This window comes from Colius striatus, chromosome 10 (assembly GCF_028858725.1).
Source record: "Colius striatus isolate bColStr4 chromosome 10, bColStr4.1.hap1, whole genome shotgun sequence".
In the NCBI taxonomy this organism is placed as follows: domain Eukaryota; kingdom Metazoa; phylum Chordata; class Aves; order Coliiformes; family Coliidae; genus Colius; species Colius striatus.
In genome coordinates this window covers 26,231,414-26,252,897 of record NC_084768.1, presented here as the reverse complement: position 1 = coordinate 26,252,897, position 21,484 = coordinate 26,231,414, and the positions used below count along the sequence as shown (strand labels likewise).

At 43.0% G+C, this 21,484-nt stretch overlaps 3 protein-coding genes across 3 annotated transcripts; 1 reads left to right on the top strand and 2 right to left on the bottom strand.

Annotated features, from left to right (window-relative positions):
• Positions 1-2,118: 2,118 nt before the first annotated feature.
• TXNDC12 (thioredoxin domain containing 12) lies at positions 2,119-13,191 on the bottom strand. The gene is made up of 7 exons (XM_062003791.1): positions 13,027-13,191; positions 10,894-10,954; positions 5,020-5,072; positions 4,271-4,344; positions 3,654-3,723; positions 3,479-3,562; positions 2,119-2,953 (listed from the first exon to the last, which is right to left on the bottom strand). The coding sequence occupies exons 1-7, from the start codon at positions 13,115-13,117 to the stop codon at positions 2,874-2,876; spliced, it is 513 nt and encodes a 170-aa protein (XP_061859775.1). The 5' UTR covers positions 13,118-13,191; the 3' UTR covers positions 2,119-2,873.
• On the bottom strand, positions 7,485-8,879 carry KTI12 (KTI12 chromatin associated homolog). The gene has a single exon (XM_062003845.1). The coding sequence runs from the start codon at positions 8,868-8,870 to the stop codon at positions 8,148-8,150; it is 723 nt and encodes a 240-aa protein (XP_061859829.1). The 5' UTR covers positions 8,871-8,879; the 3' UTR covers positions 7,485-8,147.
• A 633-nt stretch (positions 13,192-13,824) lies between the features above and the next one.
• BTF3L4 (basic transcription factor 3 like 4) lies at positions 13,825-21,079 on the top strand. The gene is made up of 6 exons (XM_062003440.1): positions 13,825-13,922; positions 15,341-15,404; positions 16,314-16,427; positions 18,746-18,947; positions 20,230-20,289; positions 20,906-21,079. The coding sequence occupies exons 2-6, from the start codon at positions 15,351-15,353 to the stop codon at positions 20,950-20,952; spliced, it is 477 nt and encodes a 158-aa protein (XP_061859424.1). The 5' UTR covers positions 13,825-13,922; positions 15,341-15,350; the 3' UTR covers positions 20,953-21,079.
• Positions 21,080-21,484: the final 405 nt, after the last annotated feature.

Sequence of the window (21,484 nt, the reverse complement as noted above, 5' to 3'; positions counted from 1 at the left end):
AGAAAATGCCAACTAGCAGTATTGCCTGATCTAGATTAAAAAGCAAAAAGTGTAAAGAACCTGCATTAGGAGTTAGCAACTAAAATGTCCAGGTATAAAATTAACACTTTGAAAGAAAAAGATAATTAGATTAAAAAAAAGTTTACCCTGCAATCCAGAGATGTGAAACAGCTTTTACACTTGTTGCCCCAAGCAATTGAGCTGTGGCAACATGTATGCCATACTCTAATGAGGCCCCAGCTAAAGACCAAACAGCCTTGCAAGTGCCAAGCTCCAACATGCTACAGAGGACAAAAACATGGTCTAGAAAGGAGAAAGTAGAAGGGAGGGCGGGGAAGCTCTACCAGCTCACCATGTCTGAACATACAGACATGAGTCTACAGAGGGTAGAAAGGATTAGAAAGGAGGAAGCCAAATAACAAAGGAAAAAGGATTATGGATTTTTTTTTCTTTTGAAGTGGCAAGCTTGTAAGGCATAAAGTGCTGAAGAAGAGGAGATGCATGAGAGGTGAAAGAGTAATTTTCAATCAGAATGGTCTTAAATGTAAAGGATGAAGCACGTTGCCTGCATCTGTCACTGAAGAGAGATCTCTCCAGATGTAAAACTTCCTAAAAATTACTGTGAGGCCATGTTGCTTCTGACATCAGAACACTTTGCAAAGAAAGGGATAAATGACATACATCTCTCAGGCTATAATTTCACTGCAGAGATAAGGCAAGAGCAGAGCTGCTGCAAAAGCGTGTGTGGAAAATCACAGAGGTGCACCCTGCCATTCTGCATCAGAGATTGCTTTTTTAATTATGATTTGTTGACTCACTTCCCAGGTGAACAAGCAGAGTCCTCCCCCTGGTGGCAAGCAAAAAAAGATGTAGAAACGATTTTTACAGTTGTAAGGCTACAAATGAAATAAAGAGCATCAGACAGGACCTGGTTTTTATTAGGTCAACTGATACAGCCGGGAAAAAAAAGACAATTTTGCAAAACACAAATCCTTTTTCAGGACTTACATGGAGTTATTTACTTCGAAGGCTGACACAACTTGAGAATAGCTGCTGAGTTCAAATCCATTGTTAATTTATTAGACAATTTGCAAGAGAGGATAAAACCTGTGGAATAACTTTTAGTAGCTGAGCAGGGTAATTGTAATGTGCAATAACCCAATTATGTTCACTGTATCCTTGGTTTTTTAGTGCCCAATTGAGTTTTGGTGTCTAAAATCCCTTAAAGGCAGACCAGTCTGGCAAGTAAAATTAATAAACACTACTGAACAGTAAAAATAGACTCAGCAGACAGGTCAGGTTTATTGTATACAACAGTTTTCCCCAACTCAGGTCCTCGGATAGCTCTTCAAAAATCATCTGTAGAAAATGATCCCTGTTATGCGAAGTGCCTTTTAGACAGGAGTTTTTCCTTTCAATGCCTTGTTTGGTAGATATGGAGAGAGCAGTAGGTGTTCATTTTAGCCTTACCAAGGCTTTTGACACTGTCTCCCATAGCATCTTCATAGACAAACTGATTAAGTACAACCTACTAAGAGGAAAATGGCAGAACTGGTGGGCTGAAAGAGTAAATGGAGAGAGTCTGCAGCAGGTAAGACAAAACTGGGGAGGATAGTTGATAATCAGATGTCTGTGCTGCCATTCAAAGGGACCTCAGCAAGTTGGAGAGATGGGCAGAGAGTGTTGCCAGGTGCACCAATACAGGCTAGGGGCTGACAGTCTGGAAAGCAGCTTTGCAGAGGAGGATGTGGGAGTCCAGGTGGAGAACAAGTAGACCGTGAGACAACAATGTTGGCAAAGAAGGCCAACAACATTCTGGTCTGCATTAGGAAAAGTGTTACCAGCAGATAGAGAGATGATTTTATTCCCCTGTATTCTTCTTTTCATTTCCAGTAGATAAACACTAGGTATTACCCTGCCTTCAACAGTATAGGTAGTATAAGAATGGCTGAATTTTATTAACATGGAAAAACAACTCTTGTCTTTTAGTTATAAAAAATAGAAACCTTCAGCTGTGACAGCTGACATTAATAACCACCACAACATAACCAAGAATATATTCCCCCATCCTTAAGAATGGAAAGCTATGCCCTTAACCACAAACCACTGTCTGCATGCTTGTGTTTAAAAAGGTTTAATTTTTCACCTTGGTACAAAAATACAGTACAATGTGATGGCAAGGCATTCGCCAAAAAACATTCAAAGAATAAAAGGGAGTCCCCATAAAGCTTCAACATAACCCACCTTCACTTGGTAAGACAATCAAAAGGTGAGTGCACAAAGAAAAAGTTAAATTTCTGCCCAAAGGCAAATAAAGATGAATCACACACAGTTTTACACAAAAATATGTTTGCAGAGCTAATAATTTCACATGCTACTTGTACATTCATTAAATTTATTCTACTTGGCTTAGTGGCAGAATTCATGGTTTGGGATGTCTAGAAAACACCTGGCTCTGGAACATGCCCCAGTAAAAACACTTGGATCACATAAAATCGGTGAGAAAGAGGGATCCAACCCTGATTAAGTGTCAAAATGCTGGCTACTTATAGTTATTCCAATCACACTGCTTGTCCTCAAATGTTTTCCTTTACACACCTCACTTTTAACACCAAATATTAGCAGTTGCTCAAACACACAAACTGATGTGTTTGCACGTTACCTAGTCGCAAATAACCATTACAATACGAGCTGCCAGGCAGAGGAGGAGATAACACTGTGACTGATGCATGTGTGTGAACTCCAGAGAGGGTTTAACCTAACATTGTTGACAGGAGAATTATGTCCCTTCAGTGCATCTACATTCTTAAGTCTGTTTAATCATTTCCTTGTAGAGTTTTGAAGTGATGGAAAAGAATCATTCAGTGTAGTCATTATAGTTCATCTCCCAGGTGTTTTTGTTTGAAAGCATCACCTGTTAACTTCTCCTGGGCCTCCTTCATCCCTTGGACAACTGAAAAATTAGACAGAGAAGTATCAACTATTAATCTCAAGATAAAAAAATGAAGGTGGACTGGTAATGATTTAAATGATTGATAATGATTTAAATAAATGATTTGATTTTTTAATATAATCAAATTATTATTATTATGTAATCACATCATTATCATCAATAAGGATTAAAATCAATGGTAATGTTTTAAAACAACACAGGTACAGAATGTAGATCTACAAATTAACCTGTGGAAAAAAAGGGAACCTAGTCCTAGAACCCTTTTCCCAGCTATTTCTAGCTGGATCATGCAAATTGCATGATTTTCCAGGTTACAGCTGAAGAAAAAGTTTAGATGCTATAGATATTATCGTAGGCCTTAAGGTGCATCGTGATTGTCAACACGGTTCCTCAAGGCATAAGAGAAACACTCACATATCTGACAGCTATGCTGTAAAATATTGTTTTTCTCCACTCAAAAGTGAAGGTGTGTCCTTTACTCAGGACATATACAGAAAAATGCACTTCAAACTACTTTGCACATACCTTGATCAGCATTGGTATAGAAATACTTGTAGCTTGGGTTTCCTTTCTCATTTATGATTTCTGGGTGGACTTTTCCACTGGGGTCTACAAAACAAGAAATCACAAACAGGAAATTTAGGTGGTATCAATAAGAACAGAGTCCTGTGAGCAGATAAAACAGCTGTGGATGCCTTACCCATGAAAAGGATTCTGGGAATGTAACCTCCATCAGGACTAAAGGCTTCATCCTTCGGCTCTTCATCATCCTACCAAAGCAAGACAGAAGAGAGGGGACATATTAGCAAGATATCTAACAAAACACAGTAGTCATTTTTAAAGAAACAAGCTACTGCCTTCAGATTCTATTTACCCTACACATTTTACATCTTGAAGAGCCACCAAGTCACTGCAGGATCTTCCACTCTCAAAGGAAAGTAGGTTACTTTTACCTAAATAAGTATCATTAGTGAAAACTTTTTTTCCTGTAAATTTGCATTAAATGCTCCTCTTTTGTGTAGGATATGTTTGATATGTCATGAGAGAACAAATACAAATCCCTTTATTATGGCAACAGAATGCCACAAGGTATCAATTGTTAGAGAGACAATGGCAGAGACAGGTTTATAAACACAATTAAAATAACCAGACTGAAGAAAATTCTTTTTAAAACAACTGTATCAATCAATCCTGAACACCCATTCAGCAGTGCAGGATCTAGGATGTACACAAAACAGGATACAACTACTTAAGTAGGATTCAAGATGCTTAATTACTAGGCAGTATAACATGGATACAAATCAGAGGGCTGCCTACCTCAAGGTTGACCATAACAAAATTATGGGCAAGTTCAGAGATCTCCTTGGATTCAGCAAACTTTGGCTTCAAAGCTAATTAGGGGGGAAAAAAAGAGATTTCAGAAAAAGATTTCATGTTTTCAGGTCAGCATCAATCACTCAACTTCCTTCCTCCCTCTAGAGAGCTGGTAATTTTCAGTGATCAATGAGTAAATGGAATATATGTAGCAAGGGCTCAGGACTGCAGGGCACTGAAACAGTCCTTGCTGGGCAGTCATATGACGAAGCCTGGCCAGCAGACACACCTGGTCATATTGGAACCAATGGAACAGATGCAAAAACCTTGCTGTAAACCACTATTCTCACTCAACTAGCTCATATTTTAAGCTTAGCCATTATGCCCAGCTTGTTTGTTTGCAATACTAAAGGAGACAAAGGCTCACTTTGAAGAACCACCAGCTGAAAATAAGGCAATTTACACTTAATTCTTGAAGATTATTCATTAAGTTCCACTTTTTATAGTTAAGTGCAGGAGAAGTTGCAGCCATTACACAAGTGCAGTACTACAGCTGTTATTTTGCTGGCATTTAGACATGGCTGGCTTTTGGCAGTACTAACAGGTTAAGTGGTGTGATATTGTACAGTTCTAAATGAAATACAAATACTGTCAGATGCATTTTGAAAGCCAAATTCATGTTTCTCATGGTTACATGATTTGTAGACAAAAGCTTATTAGAAATTTCATCAAGCTCCAGTAATCAGGCTTACCTTTGCAAGCCCCACACCAAGACTTGTGGATGATAACCATAAGAGGCAAACCACTAAAAAAGAATAAAGAAAATTGTCAAAGAAAGATTACAGTTGAGCCTCTAAACCAAATGTACATTTAGACAGTCAAGACTTCTACGAAGGCTAAAGGTAACCGAAAATAAGACAGATGTAAAGAGATTCTGCTGTGTTCTCAGGCTGTCTTGCAAAACATTTTACCAATCTTAAAACATGTAGAACAATAATTTATTGTGATTGCCAGCCAATAAGTACTCGTGTGGAGAAGACTTGCTTTTTGGAAGATTTGCTCATTTTACTTTAGATTTGCTCAGATCCACAACTTGTGCTTTTTACTGGAAGTGGTTAGTGACCATCTATTTCAGGATGGATTTTCATGGCTGCTCAAGGCAATCTAGTGGATGACAGTCCCGTATCCACCCCTTGCCCCATTAGGTTCTGTATGTTTCAGTCAGCTCATGTGACCAAGACCCTCTCTTAAGCAATAACCCCACACAGTAACCCAGCAGACCCTTTGACTGCCAGGCTAGCTTCCTACTTGTTGGTATGCTGAAACAAATCTGTGACAAATGTGATAAGTGCTAGATTGAGAAGCGGGGGGCGGCCTCCATGGAACTGCAGCCAAAAGGAAGTGCAACTCAAAAGGACCAGAGTTGGTCTTTATCATTCTCTCTCTTCCCAAACAAGCCATTTGGCCTTTACTACCTATGCTACCCAAAGTTAAGTTTCCATCACTCTGAGATATGTTTTTGTCAACACTGTTCTACAAAAGTCCCTGTAGCATGTCACCTTCTGACAGTTGAGCTCACAAAGTTCAACTTCTCTAAGTTCCTTTATAATATATTCAGGCTGCATTATGTGATTAAAGGCACTGTAAATGTCACATATTTTCTGTTGTTACACTGCTCCTGACTATTCTGCTTCAATTTTACCTTTAAAACAAAGAAAGTGATACAACTACAGGTGACCTTTAGAGAGGTACAACTACAGGTGTTATAGAGAGCATCCAGGTAGCACAACAGTTACGTCCACATCTGCATGCAGAACTCCTTACTAAAACATTAATTGTCTCTATCCAACAGATGAACTCGTGAATACTAAGGCAATAAACTAAGAAAGATTAAGAAGTAGGAACTAAGCATCTTATCCCCTTTCTTTTACCAATAAACCCCTTGAGCTATGGAACAATATACAAAGGAAGCTGGTAATAATTATATAGCTTCCAGAAAGGTAAAAACAGCCTACAACTAGGCAAAGGAAAGGAAGGAATCTAGAAAAAACATACTGTATGGATACTTCTTTCAGGATAGGCCAAGCAAAGCCAACTGTAAGCTTTCTGCTACTGTAAACTCAGTTGCTATATTAGGGTTAAAAATAAAGCCAAATTTTCACAGACAGAAGTTACAAGGACTTTTTGCTCATAACAGCAACTCAATTAATTACTAACAGACCTCATGTTTGACTTTTTCTTTAGCTGTAGATAGGTATGAAATGAAATCTCTGCTCAGCAGCATTCAGTTGTGGCCTTCAGAACCAGGAAAGGGTGGAGATGAAGCCATTAACCTTTAGAGCAGTTCAAACACAAGTCTGACATTTATAGCTAACCAATATGTTACTGTCTTTACATAGGACTCTGTTTGCAGTAGGTAGCAAGAATACACATTTCCCTAGTAAAGCTTGTATTGCATCAGCATCCTCTCCCTGATGATAAAAAAACTGTTTTATTTCCCTTGTTTCCATACAGTCCAACATGATTTTGCCTCTTTCTTGAGGGGAGTCTGTTTTAAGTCTGGAAAATACACATTGTTCTTATCATTAAAGATCTGTGCTTCATGTTAGAAGAGTTTAATCAGCTGGTAATTGGTACTGCAACACACTTTGTTTAAAAAAGGCTGTTTTTAAAAGCAGATTTTAAATGGAAGTGCTCACAGTCTTGAAAAAAACAACTCTTAGTGAGAGCTCATAGAAGCTTGAGATACATAAATGTGGTTTTTTAGCTTTATTCTCTTTGGCTGATACACTTGTTTACATCAGAACGTTTTTGTGGTTATTTCTCAGTTCTGCAATGCTAAGTCCACCTAGCAGCCAGTATGTCAGATAAACAGACACCATAATTAAGTACTCTTTCCTGCCCCACTCTACCACTTCCTCCCAGGTACACACACAATTAAAACCTAAAGCCACAATTTATTAAAATGAGGGATGGAGCATCCACCAGAAAGTGAATCATTTATATGAGCTACATATGTGGTATAGCAAAGACTGAAACTATTTGAAACTAAGCGCAAAACTAAGTTACCTGTCACAGCTGGAACAGGCTTATGAGTTTCACTCAGGACAGAAACTGCAATTTTAGCTCATTTTTTCCTATTAGAGCACTCACTCATAAACACTTGATGTTTTCAAAGGTATTTAATGATGAACTTGCAAAGAAAAGACAAAGCAAGTTGTTTCAATAAAACAGTCCTGCAGGTAAATTAGGACTTTATTCCATTCAAAGGCACACATTTTATTGTTAAATCTGAAACAGAGAGGTTTGAATTTGCTAAGCCAGCACCTTTCTTCTATCTCTTGGATTCGGGAGGATTTTTTGAAACAGTTGCATCCTAAAAACACAACCAGTTCTGGACAGTTCTGAACCTGAAGTCTCTTCTGCAATTTGACGTTATCTGGAGACAGCCTTGGAAAAACAATCTTCTTATTTAAGACATACACATGCCAATGCGGAGGGGAAAACTCTTCCTTTTGGTAACCACCTTTTGTGCTTTCATATTCAGACACTATTTGATTCCTGGCGTTTAGGTCTCCATGGGAGACTTTACTTGCATGGAGACGTGACAGTAGCTCTACTTTTTCAAAAGATGCAAGTGAGGAGAATGCAGGGATGAGGAAACAGAGTCCCTATAGAGCCTCTCAGCAATATAGCTTGCTCAGCAGCTGCAGGGATGTGGCACACATCTTCCCAATGCTGCTGCTGCCACCTGATCTGATATGCAATAGGTGGGACCCATGCTCCACAGAGTCTGTCCGCTGGAAGGCATGTTCTTACTGTTGGAAGTACTTTGGAAAAGGGCCGCAGCTGCTGCTGTATGTGGCACAGCTGACAAGGTTCACTGGATGCTGCGGCTCAGGTACTGCAGGAACATGCTGGCCAACTGGGGCAAGTTTTCGTCGCTGGGCTGCATCTTGGTGTAGCTTATGAACTGCCTCCGCAGACGGCTCAGCTCGGCCATGCTCACGGGCCGGTTGAGCACCAGCCCTTCGGCGACGCCGGGGACGCGGACCACCTCGCCGGGCTGCGCTCCGCTCCTCTGGGCGGCCATGACGGCGGCCAGCACCTCCTGGGTGACACGGTCGAGGTGGTGGAGGAAGGTCCCGGACTGCAGGGGCTGCGAGCGGGTGGCCCGGTGCGGCGGCGGCGCGACGCTGTCGAACAGGGCGGCGCGGATGGCGGCCAGCGGCAGCGGCTCCTCCCCGCACACCGTGAAGAGCGGCTGGTCCCAGCGGTTGCGCGGGTCGGGGGCCTCGAAAGGCGGCTCGTCGGGGCGGCTCGTCCCGCCGGCGCAGTGCAGGAGGCAGCGCGCCGTGCCCGCCTGCCGCGCCGCGCAGTACAGCTCGTACCGGATGCTCCGCAGCTCGTTACCCGCGTCCACGATCACCACGTCCCGACGGCTCAGCCGCCGCTCCACCTCGGCCCGCAGTTCCGCCCGGCCGCCTTCCGCCTCGGCCACGACGTGGGCCGGCCGCTCGGGCCCGCCCAGCGCCGCCCGCAGCTCGGCCGCCCGCCGGCTCTTGCCGCTGCCCGGCCGCCCGCACAGCACGACCAGCGGCATCGTCCCGCCGGCGCCGGCCCGCCGCCATGCCGACCCGGACGCGACTGCGACTGCTTCCGCCCCGGTCACCGGCACCCCACCCCGCGCCGCGCCGCACGGGGAACCGCGGCCCGCGCCGCAGCCGCCGCGGAGCCCCTGTCACAGCCCCGCGCCCCCCAGGCTCGGCGCAGCGCTCCAAGGGCTGACAGTCACCGTCCTGCTTAAAAGCGCGATCGTACGGTGGTGGTCGCTGAGACCCCGGCACCCGGTAATTGTACAAGGCTGGATCTCCACCCTGGCCGACAGGGAACTCAAAACCAAGACGTCTCTGCCACCTTCCCAGGGAGGTGGTGGAGTCCCCATCCCTAGGTGTATTTAAAAGGCGGATGGAAGAGGTGCTGAGCAATATGGTTTAGTGATGGGCTTGGCCGTCATGATTCAATGACCTCCCATGCATCCAGACCATACTTTACAGAACTGTAGTCTTGAAACTTCCTAGACCACTGGCCCTGGCGTATTAACAGATAATTCCACATCATCTTTCATCTCTTGACCTAAAGTCAGACTTGGAGCAAAAAATCTAGTTTCCAGGTTTATCTTTTCTTTCTTTAGTGTTGGTTTCTCCCAGTTCTTCAGGAACACCCAAATGCTGCTGAACTCAAATCAGCAAGCGGGTCTGTGATCCCAGCAACGAAAAGGACAGAGCATGCATTACACCTCTTGCTGCAGGGATGTGTCCCTAAGCAGACTGCTTATCCTGCCTAAACATGAGAGTTTGCCATCCCTCCCTCCTCTGTCTCACTTTAAAGCTTCCTCTGCCTCACTGCAAAATACTGCTACAATTATTCCTGTAAATAACCAAAATCATCTTTTATTTGCCCATATGATATATCAAATAAATGCTAAAACATCCACTTATAAAGATCTTGTAAGACTTCTGAAAGGTTCCATCTAGGTTAATTTAGTGTCTACACTAGAGCGTAGAACTCTTTGTGTACCATCAGTTTGAGAGCAGACTTTCAATTAAACGTCAAAGCTGGAAGGCTTAGTGAACTTCTGCTCATGTCATCATTGCCAGGTCTAGGTTAGAAATTTAAAAGTACAGTACAATTTATAAGCCTAAATTTTTCCTTCTCAAATTTTAACAAGAACCAGAAGAAATTCTAAGGAAAAAAAAAGTGTCAACATATAATTTTCACTTCTCACTACAGCGTTCTGTTCAGAGTTGAAGCCTAAACACCTGATCAATTCACTACAGTTTGAAACTTTCAGACTTTTTCTGCAGATGGCAACAAATCAACTCATCTCACATTGAGACCTCATGGAATCACATAATGGTAGGGGTTGGAAGGGACCTTTAGAGCTCATCCAGTCCAATGCCCCTGCCAAAGCAGGTCTCACCTAGATCAGGTCACACAGGAATGTGTCCAGGTGGGTTTGGAAATCTCCAGAGAAGGAGCCTCCACACCCTCCCTGGGCAGCCTGGGCCAGGGCTCCCCCCCTTCAACACTAAACTGTGTTCCAGCTTCTTTCCATCACCCCTTGTCCTGTCACTGGATACAACAGAAAAAAGTGCTGCCCCAACCTCTTGACACCTACCATTTAGATATTTGTAATTATTAATGAGATGCCTCCTCAAGTCTCCTCCAGACCAAACAGCCCCAGTTCCTGCAGCCTTTCCTCATAAGGGACATGCTCCAGTCCAGGGACACTGGAAGCTTTTAGCATGGCTGAATTACTCAAACATATGTTTGCGGCTTTAAGAACCCTACTTTCTATACTAGGATAAACATTCTATTATTCTCCCCTCATCTCAAAGACATGCTAGGACTTCAACCATTTAGACTGCAGTGATTAAATCTAGGGAGTGACTCTGAGTTAACAAACCCCTGTGTTTTCTCTCTAATACACTACAGAGATCTGAACACTCTCCTAAAGCATTTTAATGGCTGTTAATATTTTCAGTGGTTAAATTTAGAATGATCCAGAACCTTTGTGAATGTTTTTAAAGACATGTTTCTGTATTCAAAACTCACTAACATACCTGGCAGCTGCCTCTTTCTTCCCATCTTCTAGTGTTCTCCAATGAATATGGTCTCCAAAACCTGTCAGAGAGAAGGGTTTATAAATGCAGTAGAATTTAACATGCCAGCTAACAGAGGAAAACCCTCATGAGTATTTTCAGCTCATTTTATAGTCTATTTTTTTTAAAGCCAACTATAATGTCAGTCCCGGAAAGACTCTGCAAATACTTACAACCTATATAGTCTTATGAGGCGTCCCACTGAAATCAATTAACAGAAACATACTAGACTCATTAATATTCATACATATATGCAAATGACACCAAATTCCCCCAAACAGAGATTAAAATTGAAAAGCCTTCCAATTATTCCAAATTCATTGTCCAATCTGCAAACATTTATTAATTGATTAGTGATGCATTAAATGTATCAGCATTTGGCTTCCTAGATCCCACTGAATGTCAACTGAAGTGAAACTTAAAAATTCCTAGGCCAACATATGATCATTATTTGCTCTAAAACTGTTATGCTAAGTGTTATCTAAAACTGCTGGTGATAGTATCATCAAAGAGTAGGACAGAAGGCCATTACAGATATTTCTGAACATTGCAGTGAATGAACAACAAAGGAATTATTTAATCCCACACCCAGATAACAAGTCTCATCATGTCAGTTGAGATAGGAGTAAGGGACTGTAGATTTAGTGACTGCAAAGCAGGGACTGACAGTTTTTTTGGCCCTGTAGCCAACATTGCACGTAGCCAGAAGCCAAATGGAGAGCTGAGATGAAGGAGATCCAGGAAATGTTTGTAGGGGAACTTCCCTGGAAGACCTCCTTAGAGGTCTCGTGGCTCCAGTAACGTGGGACCAAACATCAGCCTTGGTTTCCACTTTCCCATCACTGAGCATTTGGATTAGTCAGCAACCACCAGTGCCCAGGGGCAGATTTCGGGAGCTACACATAGCTCAGAAGCCACAGATTGCCCAGTGCTGACACAAGGGAAAGCAGACATTGTCTCTGGTAGACAACTATGGCAAAGAAGCTGAAGAAAGCCAAAAGCAGGGTCAGCAAAACTGCATAGCACCTTCATTTGGCATCCAGGAGGTTTAAACAGTTGGCACAGTATTATTATCACCTTATCTTCTCTCCTGATATGAGCAACTGTGAACATATATGATGCAATACATCAAATATTTAGTTCTGCCAGCAGCAAGGTGGGGATGCCTTGTCCATGTCCCATCACACCCACGCATCGGCTGCAGAGGCCGCTCCAGATACAGGCTACATTTATACCAGCTGAACATAGCAGAGCAGAAGTCATGTTTACTCAGAATATTGACACATCAGCTATTTCATTTAAAGGCCAGCATGTTAGAACAAGGAAAACCATCTTTGTTCTATCTAGGAAACACTTTCCAAAAGCTTTTATTTTTAAAAAACTAAAACTTGCTCTGGTGGTTTTAAAGGCATTACACAATATGCTACAGAGTGTTCCTTTTGAATTAAAGTTATCTGAGGAATTAACAGTAAATAAAAGGGGAATGACAGGGAGCCACACCATACAGCTTTACTGTCATTGATCCAATTGTGTTTCTACTACCACTCAAGAGCAGATCTGCCCTTAAAACTGGCTAAACCCACCACCTAGGGTGAAACTCAGGGCCCTGGCACGCCCGGACTGAACCAGGATATTAGACATGGCAATGACACAAGGAGGCTGAGCCAGAGGAGAGGCGAGGAGCGGTCACGAAGACACGGGGAAGCCCAGGGCGGGAGGGAAGAGCCATTCATCGCCTGCCAGGAGCCAGCGGAAGGGGCCGGCAGAGGCCGGGCAGGGCGCCTTGGCACGGAGGGGCTGCGGCCCCCCGGCCCTCATCACCTAAAAGCGGAGCTCTTCTAAAGGGGAACTCCTCGGGATTTGGCCGGAACAGAACCACGGCGGTAAAGACCGCTTCAAGACTCCCACATCTTTGCAGTGAAAAGGCAACGGTTTCCCTCTCAGGGGCGGCGGCAGTGCCGGCTGCGCACGGCTTTCCCCCGTCCCGCAACCCCCTCGCCGCCGCGGGCTGTGGGAACCGGCCTGGCCCCAGCCCACCCATTCACTGCAACGGCAAAAGTTGAGAGGAAAGCCCGAAGAAAACGTTTTCCTGACCCTTTCCGAGCCCTTCCGCCGCGGAGGCTGCGGAGGCCGCCAGCACCAGGCACAGGAAGATGATGGAGGCTGCCGCGGGCTGAGCCTTCATGGTATCGGCGCGGGCAGCAGCGGCACCCCGAGTGCAGCCCCTGAACCTCCGAGACAGGACCAGACCAGCTTACGTGATTTTCCCCCCCCCCCCCCCTCTTTTCTTCTTTTTTCCCCCCACAGCCCAGGAAGTGATGTGAGGCGGATGTGGGCGGTGCGCTGCCCTCACCTCTCTGCTCGGAGGCTGAGGGAGGGAGGGGGCTGCTGGGGGGATGTGTCTCTTCCCCTGAAGGGGCGTTCAGCCGTTTTCCTCTCAGAGCAGCTCGGCTCCGCGCCTCAGGACCGAGGCCTCAGGGGCAGGAGCACCTCAGTCACACCAGCCCCCAGAACGCCGGTCGCTCCCCTGAATAAAATCCAGAGTTACCTGGGCGGGAGCGGGCAGCGAAGGGCGGGTTCCCGGTTTATATTGTTCTCCCCAAAAAAATCCCTTTTGTCCTCCCGATCTCTAGAATTTCCCAGCCGGTTGGGAAGGTAAAACCAATAAAGGTTCCCCAAGAAGGGCAGCGCACGGAGCAGTGCGCGGTGAGACGCTGGGAGCCAGTGCGTCCCGGCTGTGGGTTACCCGCCCCGGGACGTCGGTCCCCGTCCGGACCCAGAGACTACAACTCCCAGGAGGCATCGCGCTGCTCCGCGCTCCTCCGCCCCCGCCGCTATGCAAATGTGGCTCCGCGGCGCCGCCAATCCGCGGGCGAGTTGGCGCCATCACGTGGCGCGAAGCTTCCTTTCTCTGTGCGCCTCTCTTTCCTTCCTTGGCCGCCATCTTGATCTCACCGCGTGTTGGGCTGCGGAGGAGCCGCCAGACTCAGGTAACACCTTCCCCACTCCCCGCTTCTACCGGCGGGGGGCAGCTCGGCCACAGCCCCGTCCCATCCTCGTCCGCCGCGATGGGCTGTAGGGGAGCCGCGGGCCCCGGCCGTTTCCCAAGGGGAGGACGGCGAAGCGAGGCCTTGCACTGGGGCGCGGTGTGGGGGGTCTGCCCTGGCTCGGGTGGCTGAGCCGCGGTGCTCTGGTTCCTGACGGATGGAATCTTGATGCCCTCTTGCTCCCCAGGCTCTGGGGGTGGCCAGCGAGCCGTCCCGCCGACCAGAGCCTCCTTCCGCCTCCACGGCGAGGTGCCTGCCCGTGTGGCCGTTCTCCCGGCGGTGCAGGCCCTCGGTGCGGCCTCACTTGCCCGTGAGAGCCCCGTCTGTTCCCCGTCCGGTACCTGGTACAACGAAAATGTAGATGGGATTTCCCTTAAATCAGGGAAGTCACACCTTGGACCGGGGCAATGAAATGCCTTTCTTGTGTTAGAAGGCTTGGGGTACTTATGCACCCATTACAGATTTTAAGGTCTTTTAGCCTTTAAAGGTCCAATCTTACCCCTTGGGGAAGCCACTTGACGTGCTTTTTTTTCCTGTAGTATCTAGTGAAAGGACATGGACATAAACTGGAAGACAAAAACTTCCACTTAAACACAAGGAAAAGCTTCTTTGCTATTGAGGTGAGGGAGCCCTGGCCCAGGCTGCCCAGTGAGGGTGTGGTGCCTCCTTCTCGGGAGGTTTCCAAACCCGCCTGGTCACGTTCAGGTGTGACCTGATTGAGGGGAACCTGCTTTAGCAGGGGGTTGTGCTGCATGTTTTCCAGAGGTCCCGTCCAATAGCCACCATTCTGTGATTCTATGAACTTCTCAGTCGCTGAATTGCATGAGTACCTGTCCTATAAAAAAATTGGTCAAGTCGTGAACTTCACTGGTTTTGGACGAGTCCCATTAGTTAAAAATATCATAGATTAATTTCTTGGAAGTAGTATTCAAAGCAGGGTAGCAAGGAGTCTCTCCTTGGGTTCTCTTAAAAATAAAGGGGTTTTTTTCCTAGAAGCAGCGGTGCTGTACGTGCTGATTTGCATCTGTTGTGTGGAAGAGTCAATAGTTCAGTCAAATGGTTCCAACAGTAAACTCCCTTCCTTGGTAATTCAGGCTGATGCAAAAGTAAATATCCTGTTGATTTGCCTCATTGTGATACAGACACTTCAGCTAAAGAGGCTGTTGCTGGACTGCTTGGTATTATTTCGGTAGTCTGTGGCTTTGAAGCAGTTTGTTCCTTGTTTGATGTGCGACTTTGTCAAATTTGATGTAAATTTAAGAACCCTCTGCAGCTCTAATAGTGTTTAGATACACTAGGACTTTTTTTTTCCTTAATTTTTGGATGATTAACTGTATTTGTATCTCGTTCTTATTCTTCAGACACAGCACTATGAACCAAGAAAAGCTGGCCAAGCTTCAGGCGCAGGTCCGAATAGGAGGAAAGGTAAGAAAACTGGGGGAGCTGTACTGTTTTATGTAACTTAGAGTTTGAAGGAGAAACAGCTGAAGTTTGTTTTTTAAAACATAGGCTTTAGTTCATAGGAAGGGAAAATATACTTAAGAGACTTGAAAACTACAATTTTTGTGTGATCTGGGTCATGATACTCTCATCGATTCATAACTGCTGGATGAGCAGTTTCCAGTGTGTAAGCTTTCTTTTCAAGTCACTGACTTGTTGTGACCCGTGAAAGCCAAAGCTAATCTTACTTGTTGGTTGTTCCAGTTCTGCCTTTCTCTTCTCCCTCTTGGGGAGTTCCTTCCTTTGTGCCAGCTCCAGGGCTTAGCTGACTGCACTGTTTCTTTCCTCTGAGCCAGCAAGTAGCTAGTATGACCAAAAGAAACTGCATGTAGTTTGTTCAGTGTGGGTGTTTTATCTGTTAACCATAGGTGGGGTGGTACAAAAGTTTGCAGAACAGAAATTGCAAAATTGCTGTCTGTGGAACAGTTTAAAAATGTTAATTACTTGGTTATGAAAATGTGACCTTTTGAAATCACTGTGCTTCATCTTGAAAAACATAAATGGGGAGGCTTTCTTATATATTGCTTAATAGTAATTAGTCTTTTTATAATTTGGCTTGTAGGAAGGGAAGATGCTGTTGCTGTTCAATGTTTTTGTAGTGTTTTACATTGAAAAAAACTTGAAGCTGAGACTTGACAGCTAAAGTTTTGCAGGAAAGCAACACACTTGATTTTCCCATTCAAAACATTTTGAACTCTACGGCTGTGTGAAGGTTGATAAAATGAAACTTGGTTCCCTTCACCTACAGTTGCTTAGAGTGTGATGTGACTTCCAAAATCAGCGTGGTATGAGATTTTGAGCATAGCTGATGGTTATTTCCCAATTCATTTCCAGGGGACAGCTCGCAGAAAGAAGAAGGTGGTGCACAGAACAGCTACAGCTGATGACAAAAAACTTCAGAGTTCCCTCAAAAAACTGGCAGTAAATAACATTGCTGGCATTGAAGAGGTATAGTGATAAAATAAGTGTTTCCTGTTTGAAATCTGTACTTCCGTGGTAGTGGTGGTATGTGTTGTGATGTTTGTTTATTAACGACAGTTTTCTCTTCCCTGCAAAAACTTACAGATCTGGTTACTGATAGGTAAAGTTACTTGATGAATTGATTGTCTCCTTCACATTAATGTATACCTACTTAGAGAAAGAAGGGAGAAGGTTCTGCTGCCCAGATAGTGATTGTAGCAGCTACTAAGCTGCTTGTCACAGGTGCCTTTCATACATTGCAGAACAAAGCTTCTCTTTATTCTTGACTTTACGAATGTGATTACATTCTCTCAAGAGGAGAGCAGTAGACACACATCTACGGTGCAACCACATCTAAAGCAAGATATATATGGTGCAGAGTATAAAGAAAAGCTTAAAAATCCCCAGACTAAGAATTTGCAAGTCTGTGCCATTAAAATTAGGTCATTTTACTGCATGAAAATTGCCAGAGTTGTTTGTGGTAGTCACAGGAGATGACATTTCTTGCAACACAGCCAAGACAGAACCAGCTTCCGTGTTAAATAGGAATCTAAAGGTTTCAGGTGTTCCTTAAATACTCGTATCTTGCATGTATCAAATGTGAGTTGAAACACTGAGATTTTCCGTAACACTTTGGGAGAGTGACACTTGTATGTGGTAGATGTTCCTTCATCATGAACTCACTATTACTGTAGCACTTGGTTAAAACAGCATAATATTTAATCTGTGATTAATTAATTTAAGCAGGATTGCAAGGTGCTTCCAGAGGTCACTTATTGCATACCTCTCTTCCAAAGGCAAATACACATTCAGCATGGAAGCCTGATTTGCCTCTCAAGTTTTTGTACCTCTGCTTCAGAAATGCTTACATTTGTCTGATCCCTGAAGCTGAGCATGAATATGCTGAGCCATACAAACCTGAAGACATAGACAGTTCTCCTGGGCTTTTCTTAGTGTGGGTTTCTTTTCCCCACAGAACATAAGATCTTTTTTCATACACAGTTATTAAGGATTTCAAACATCTTAATGTAAAGGAAGATGATACCTTGATAACTGGATACATAACTGTAGTGTGTTGTATTCAGGTGGACACAAGTTGTCCTTGGTAAGCTTTGTGTAGGTAGAGTTTGGGGAGACTAGTAACATTGAGTCCAACATTAGTACCTCATCTGTGTAGTTGCTGAGACCTTTAATTATGAGGATGATGCTTGAAGCCTTTACCATTTCCCTGTGTGCAAAGGACACAGGGCATCCTTCAGTTTTGCAGGAAATCAACACATCAGATTTTCCTGTTAAAAACATACTTTAAACTCTGCTGCTGTGTGAAGATTGGTAACTTTCATATTTTAGGTCTCTTTAGTTCCCAAATTCCTGTTTCCTCACTAACTTCTGAAAACAATGTGGATGAGTGTTGGTTGCAAGAGTTGAACTACTTTTCCTTTTTTCAGACAAAATTAGTTTCTACATAACCATAGTTTAGCTTTGCTCAGAGGAACAAAAACCTCTCCATTCTGTCTCACTTTAAAAATAAAACATTAGCCCATCCAAACATGCCAGTTGAACCAGCAGCAGGAGCAAAGCAGGCTGCTCATCTGGCTGTACAACTTATTTCTTGGTTCAGAAAGCCAGGGGAAAGGGCAGGATCACTGTATGATGTTCTTAAGAGTCATTGTGGAATTATTGGGAAGCATGGAATTGTGCAGTCCATACATAAACCTCCAGCTGGGGGTGTGTCTCCAGGAAGCATTGCTGCCTGGGGCAGCTTCAGCCAGCAGGCCAGACTGTGAATCTCCTGCCTTTGCCAATTTTGCTGCAGAAATAAGAATGTTCTCCTGAGGGGTCACACATAGCTGTGAATGACTATGTCTTGAACTGATGTGGCAAGACTTTTCTGTTAAAGCTTTTGGTTTGTAAAGTTACCACAGAGCTGAAGGCTTTGTTGGGATTTTTTTCCCCCGCCACATTACAGTCTTAATAACGGGTGTTTTTTTCCCTTGGTTAAAAACACACACAAGCATGTAATCCTTGTATATTTATTACCTAGTGTTTAGATAAATTTATCTTAAAAAGGAGCTATAACTCTTAAATGTGACCTTTTCATATAGTACGAGTGCATATTTTACCATTTTCAGGTGGTGTTAATTCCAGGTGCATTTCTCACGGTTACATTATTCTCTTTGAGGAGTGGTAGTTTCGTACACTTTGTGATACTTAAAATCTAGATGTGAATTACTAATTTATCCTGCTTGTTCCAACAAGATGCTGCAACATTTTGGTAAATATTGTATAATATATTATTTTAACAGGTGAACATGATAAAAGATGATGGAACAGTTATCCACTTCAACAACCCCAAGGTTCAAGCTTCCCTCTCTGCTAACACTTTTGCAATTACTGGTCATGCAGAGGCTAAACCGATCACAGAAATGCTTCCAGGCATCTTAAGCCAGCTTGGTGCTGACAGCTTAACAAGTCTCAGAAAGTTAGCCGAACAATTCCCAAGACAAGGTAGGTCTTTTCGGAACCTTTCGTGGCTGATTTAATAGTTGATATGTTCTTTAAAAGTTTTCACCTCTATTTAACTACAGCATATATCTTAAACTGATTAAAACCATATCTGCTGTTATTATTTGCCATTCTTGTAAAAATATCAGGGGGAGATAGGGACAGACATTTTCTTTGTTCTGGTAAGTTGGGCACACTGATTCCAGGCATACAACCGAGTGTGATAGGACACTTCAGGAAAGAAAGTTCACTTTTACTTGGAAAAAGTCAACAGGTTCTTTTTGTCAGGGAATTAATTCTGTTTTCTTTGTTTCACACAAAGCATGTTTCTGTTGTGGATGTAGAGGAAGAGATGTGTTTATGTTCTACTCTGTGATTTGAAGACTAATGAAACCAAGACTAAAAAAATTTCAAAATCAAATATTTCCTTGAAAATAAAAAATAGTGAACTTCTGTTTGTGATTCTTTATGTGGTATAAGTATTACTGTAACTTGACAGGTGAAAAACTGGAGTTTGGGGCCAGTTCCACTTTAGGCTGTTCAGATCATTAAAAAGACTGTAACAGGATATGTTGCTGTCATCTGTATTTGGAACTAGAAAATACATTACCTTTTGTAATGTTTTCAACATGTTTCCTCCTAAATCAGTATTTTTAACTTCTTCTGTATTTCACATTCAGAGTTTAAGTAATGGTTTTATCCATTCTTCTTTACTCCTATGTTAAATAACTTAACGTTTAGAAAGGTGGATTGTCGTAAGCTTATTTCTGATACAGCTTCTTTAGCAATACTTTCTTTAGGAAGCCAGTACAATCAGAAGAAATATTTGCTTTTTATTTTTTGAGTCCTTAGGTTTTTCTAGGTATTTGTAGCATGTTCAGTAACTTACAGAAGACTAGGTTTGGTGCAGAACCCTTGATATGGAAATACTTTGGCCCCTTGGTAATTGAATCGTATGATATGTTGGTCCCTGATTGGTGCCATGTTATTGTTGCATAGAAACACATGACTGCAGTTAAAAGATTTAGTCATGCTGGGTTTTTTTGGTGTCATTTGATCTTTTGCTGGCTCTGCATTAATACCCTCACAGCATTTGAAAATGACTGTGCTAATGCTTTGGTATAAGAATGTCGGTCATACTGTTGGTACCCAGTCACTTCTGTGTTTGTCACTGCTGGGGTTTCAGAACATGCTTTCATTTTACACCTATGTGGTTTTTATTTTGTTGTATTGACTGTCTCTAATCCCATGGAATGAGAACTGAGCACCACATTTCTTTTCATAGTGTTGGATAGTAAAGCACCAAAATCTGAAGATATTGATGAAGAAGACGATGATGTCCCAGGTAGGCACACACACACTTACATGCCCATCTCATGTATAAACATTCCTATTCATGCATTTAAATATTTAGCTCTTTATTTCTGTAGTAAAAGAAACAAAGCTTGTGTCAGTGTTTCTCAGTAAATGAATATTAAGTTCCTATTTTGTCAATGAATAACTGCCTTATCGCTCGCCATATTCTACTGTACCCATCAGTATGGTGTATTAGCTAAAAAAGAAACGAGTGGACCCAGAGGTTCCACTCCTCATGCCCTGGCACTAGTTTCTTTCTTTGTGATTTTGCATGAAAATTTTGTTTCCTGGAGTTAATGAGTGCCTAACTTCAGGCGTTCTTTAAAGAATGATGATGGCTGAAGACTCAACTGCAGCTAGTGCAACACTTCCGATCTTAATCACTTTATGTTAGAACTCTCCTGAGTGTTCCTGCATTTCTAGTTCTTTGTGTATGTTCAAACAAACTGTATTTTCTAAAGCCCTTTTAACTCTGCCCTTAAAAAAGATGTAAATAAATCTAGTTAAGAAGTAGTTAACTGTATCTATAATACATATTTTTCTTTAAACTTATGAAGGTAAGGTTAACTGGGCATTACTGTATTAAATATCTTCATCTCTTTCAGATCTCGTAGAAAACTTTGACGAAGCATCAAAGAACGAAGCTAACTAAAACATTAATAGTTCTGGAAGCTGGCATGGACTAGATTTAAGAAATCAGCTATGTGGTTCCAAAGTTTTAAAGAAACAGAGAACATCATCTGTTAATAGTTCAGTAATATAAATATTTTGTATTTTTATGATGCTGTTTGTTCAGCATTTTCTGTCAGTTGATTTTGCATTTTGCACTTACTCCCAGGATCTACTCTTTTGGTCAAAAAGAAATGTCAGTGCAGTTTGAGGGGTGTGTGCATGTGCGTGTGTGTATGTGTGTGGGTGTACATATAGTGGAGAACAAATTGGAGAACACTTATTTAACCTTTTCCCTTTTTCCTTTGGAAGTAGAAATAAAAATGAGTCTTCAGCGTTGCTACTTTTTGATTATCACCAGATAGTGCACAGAAGGTAGTTAAAATGACAATTTGGTCTGCATTTTGGGACCTGGAGGCAGTTACACCATTAGAACTCGGGTTCCATTTGCTGGTAACTATTGGACTTAACGGATGTGTTTCTCATCTCTGTTGAAATGTACACATGGTAGTTAT

Coding starts and splice junctions, on each gene's coding strand:
- KTI12 (XM_062003845.1), bottom strand. CDS start 8,870: ATGCCGCTGGTCGTGCTGTGCGGGCGGCCGGGCAGCGGCAAGAGCCGG.
- TXNDC12 (XM_062003791.1), bottom strand. CDS start 13,117: ATGAAGGCTCAGCCCGCGGCAGCCTCCATCATCTTCCTGTGCCTGGTG. Junction 5,073..10,893: donor AAGAAAGAGGCAGCTGCCAG/GTATGTTAGTGA, acceptor ATTCTTTTTTAG/TGGTTTGCCTCTTATGGTTA. Junction 4,345..5,019: donor TTGGTGTGGGGCTTGCAAAG/GTAAGCCTGATT, acceptor CCCCCTAATTAG/CTTTGAAGCCAAAGTTTGCT.
- BTF3L4 (XM_062003440.1), top strand. CDS start 15,351: ATGAACCAAGAAAAGCTGGCCAAGCTTCAGGCGCAGGTCCGAATAGGA. Junction 16,428..18,745: donor ACATTGCTGGCATTGAAGAG/GTATAGTGATAA, acceptor TTATTTTAACAG/GTGAACATGATAAAAGATGA. Junction 18,948..20,229: donor CGAACAATTCCCAAGACAAG/GTAGGTCTTTTC, acceptor TTCTTTTCATAG/TGTTGGATAGTAAAGCACCA.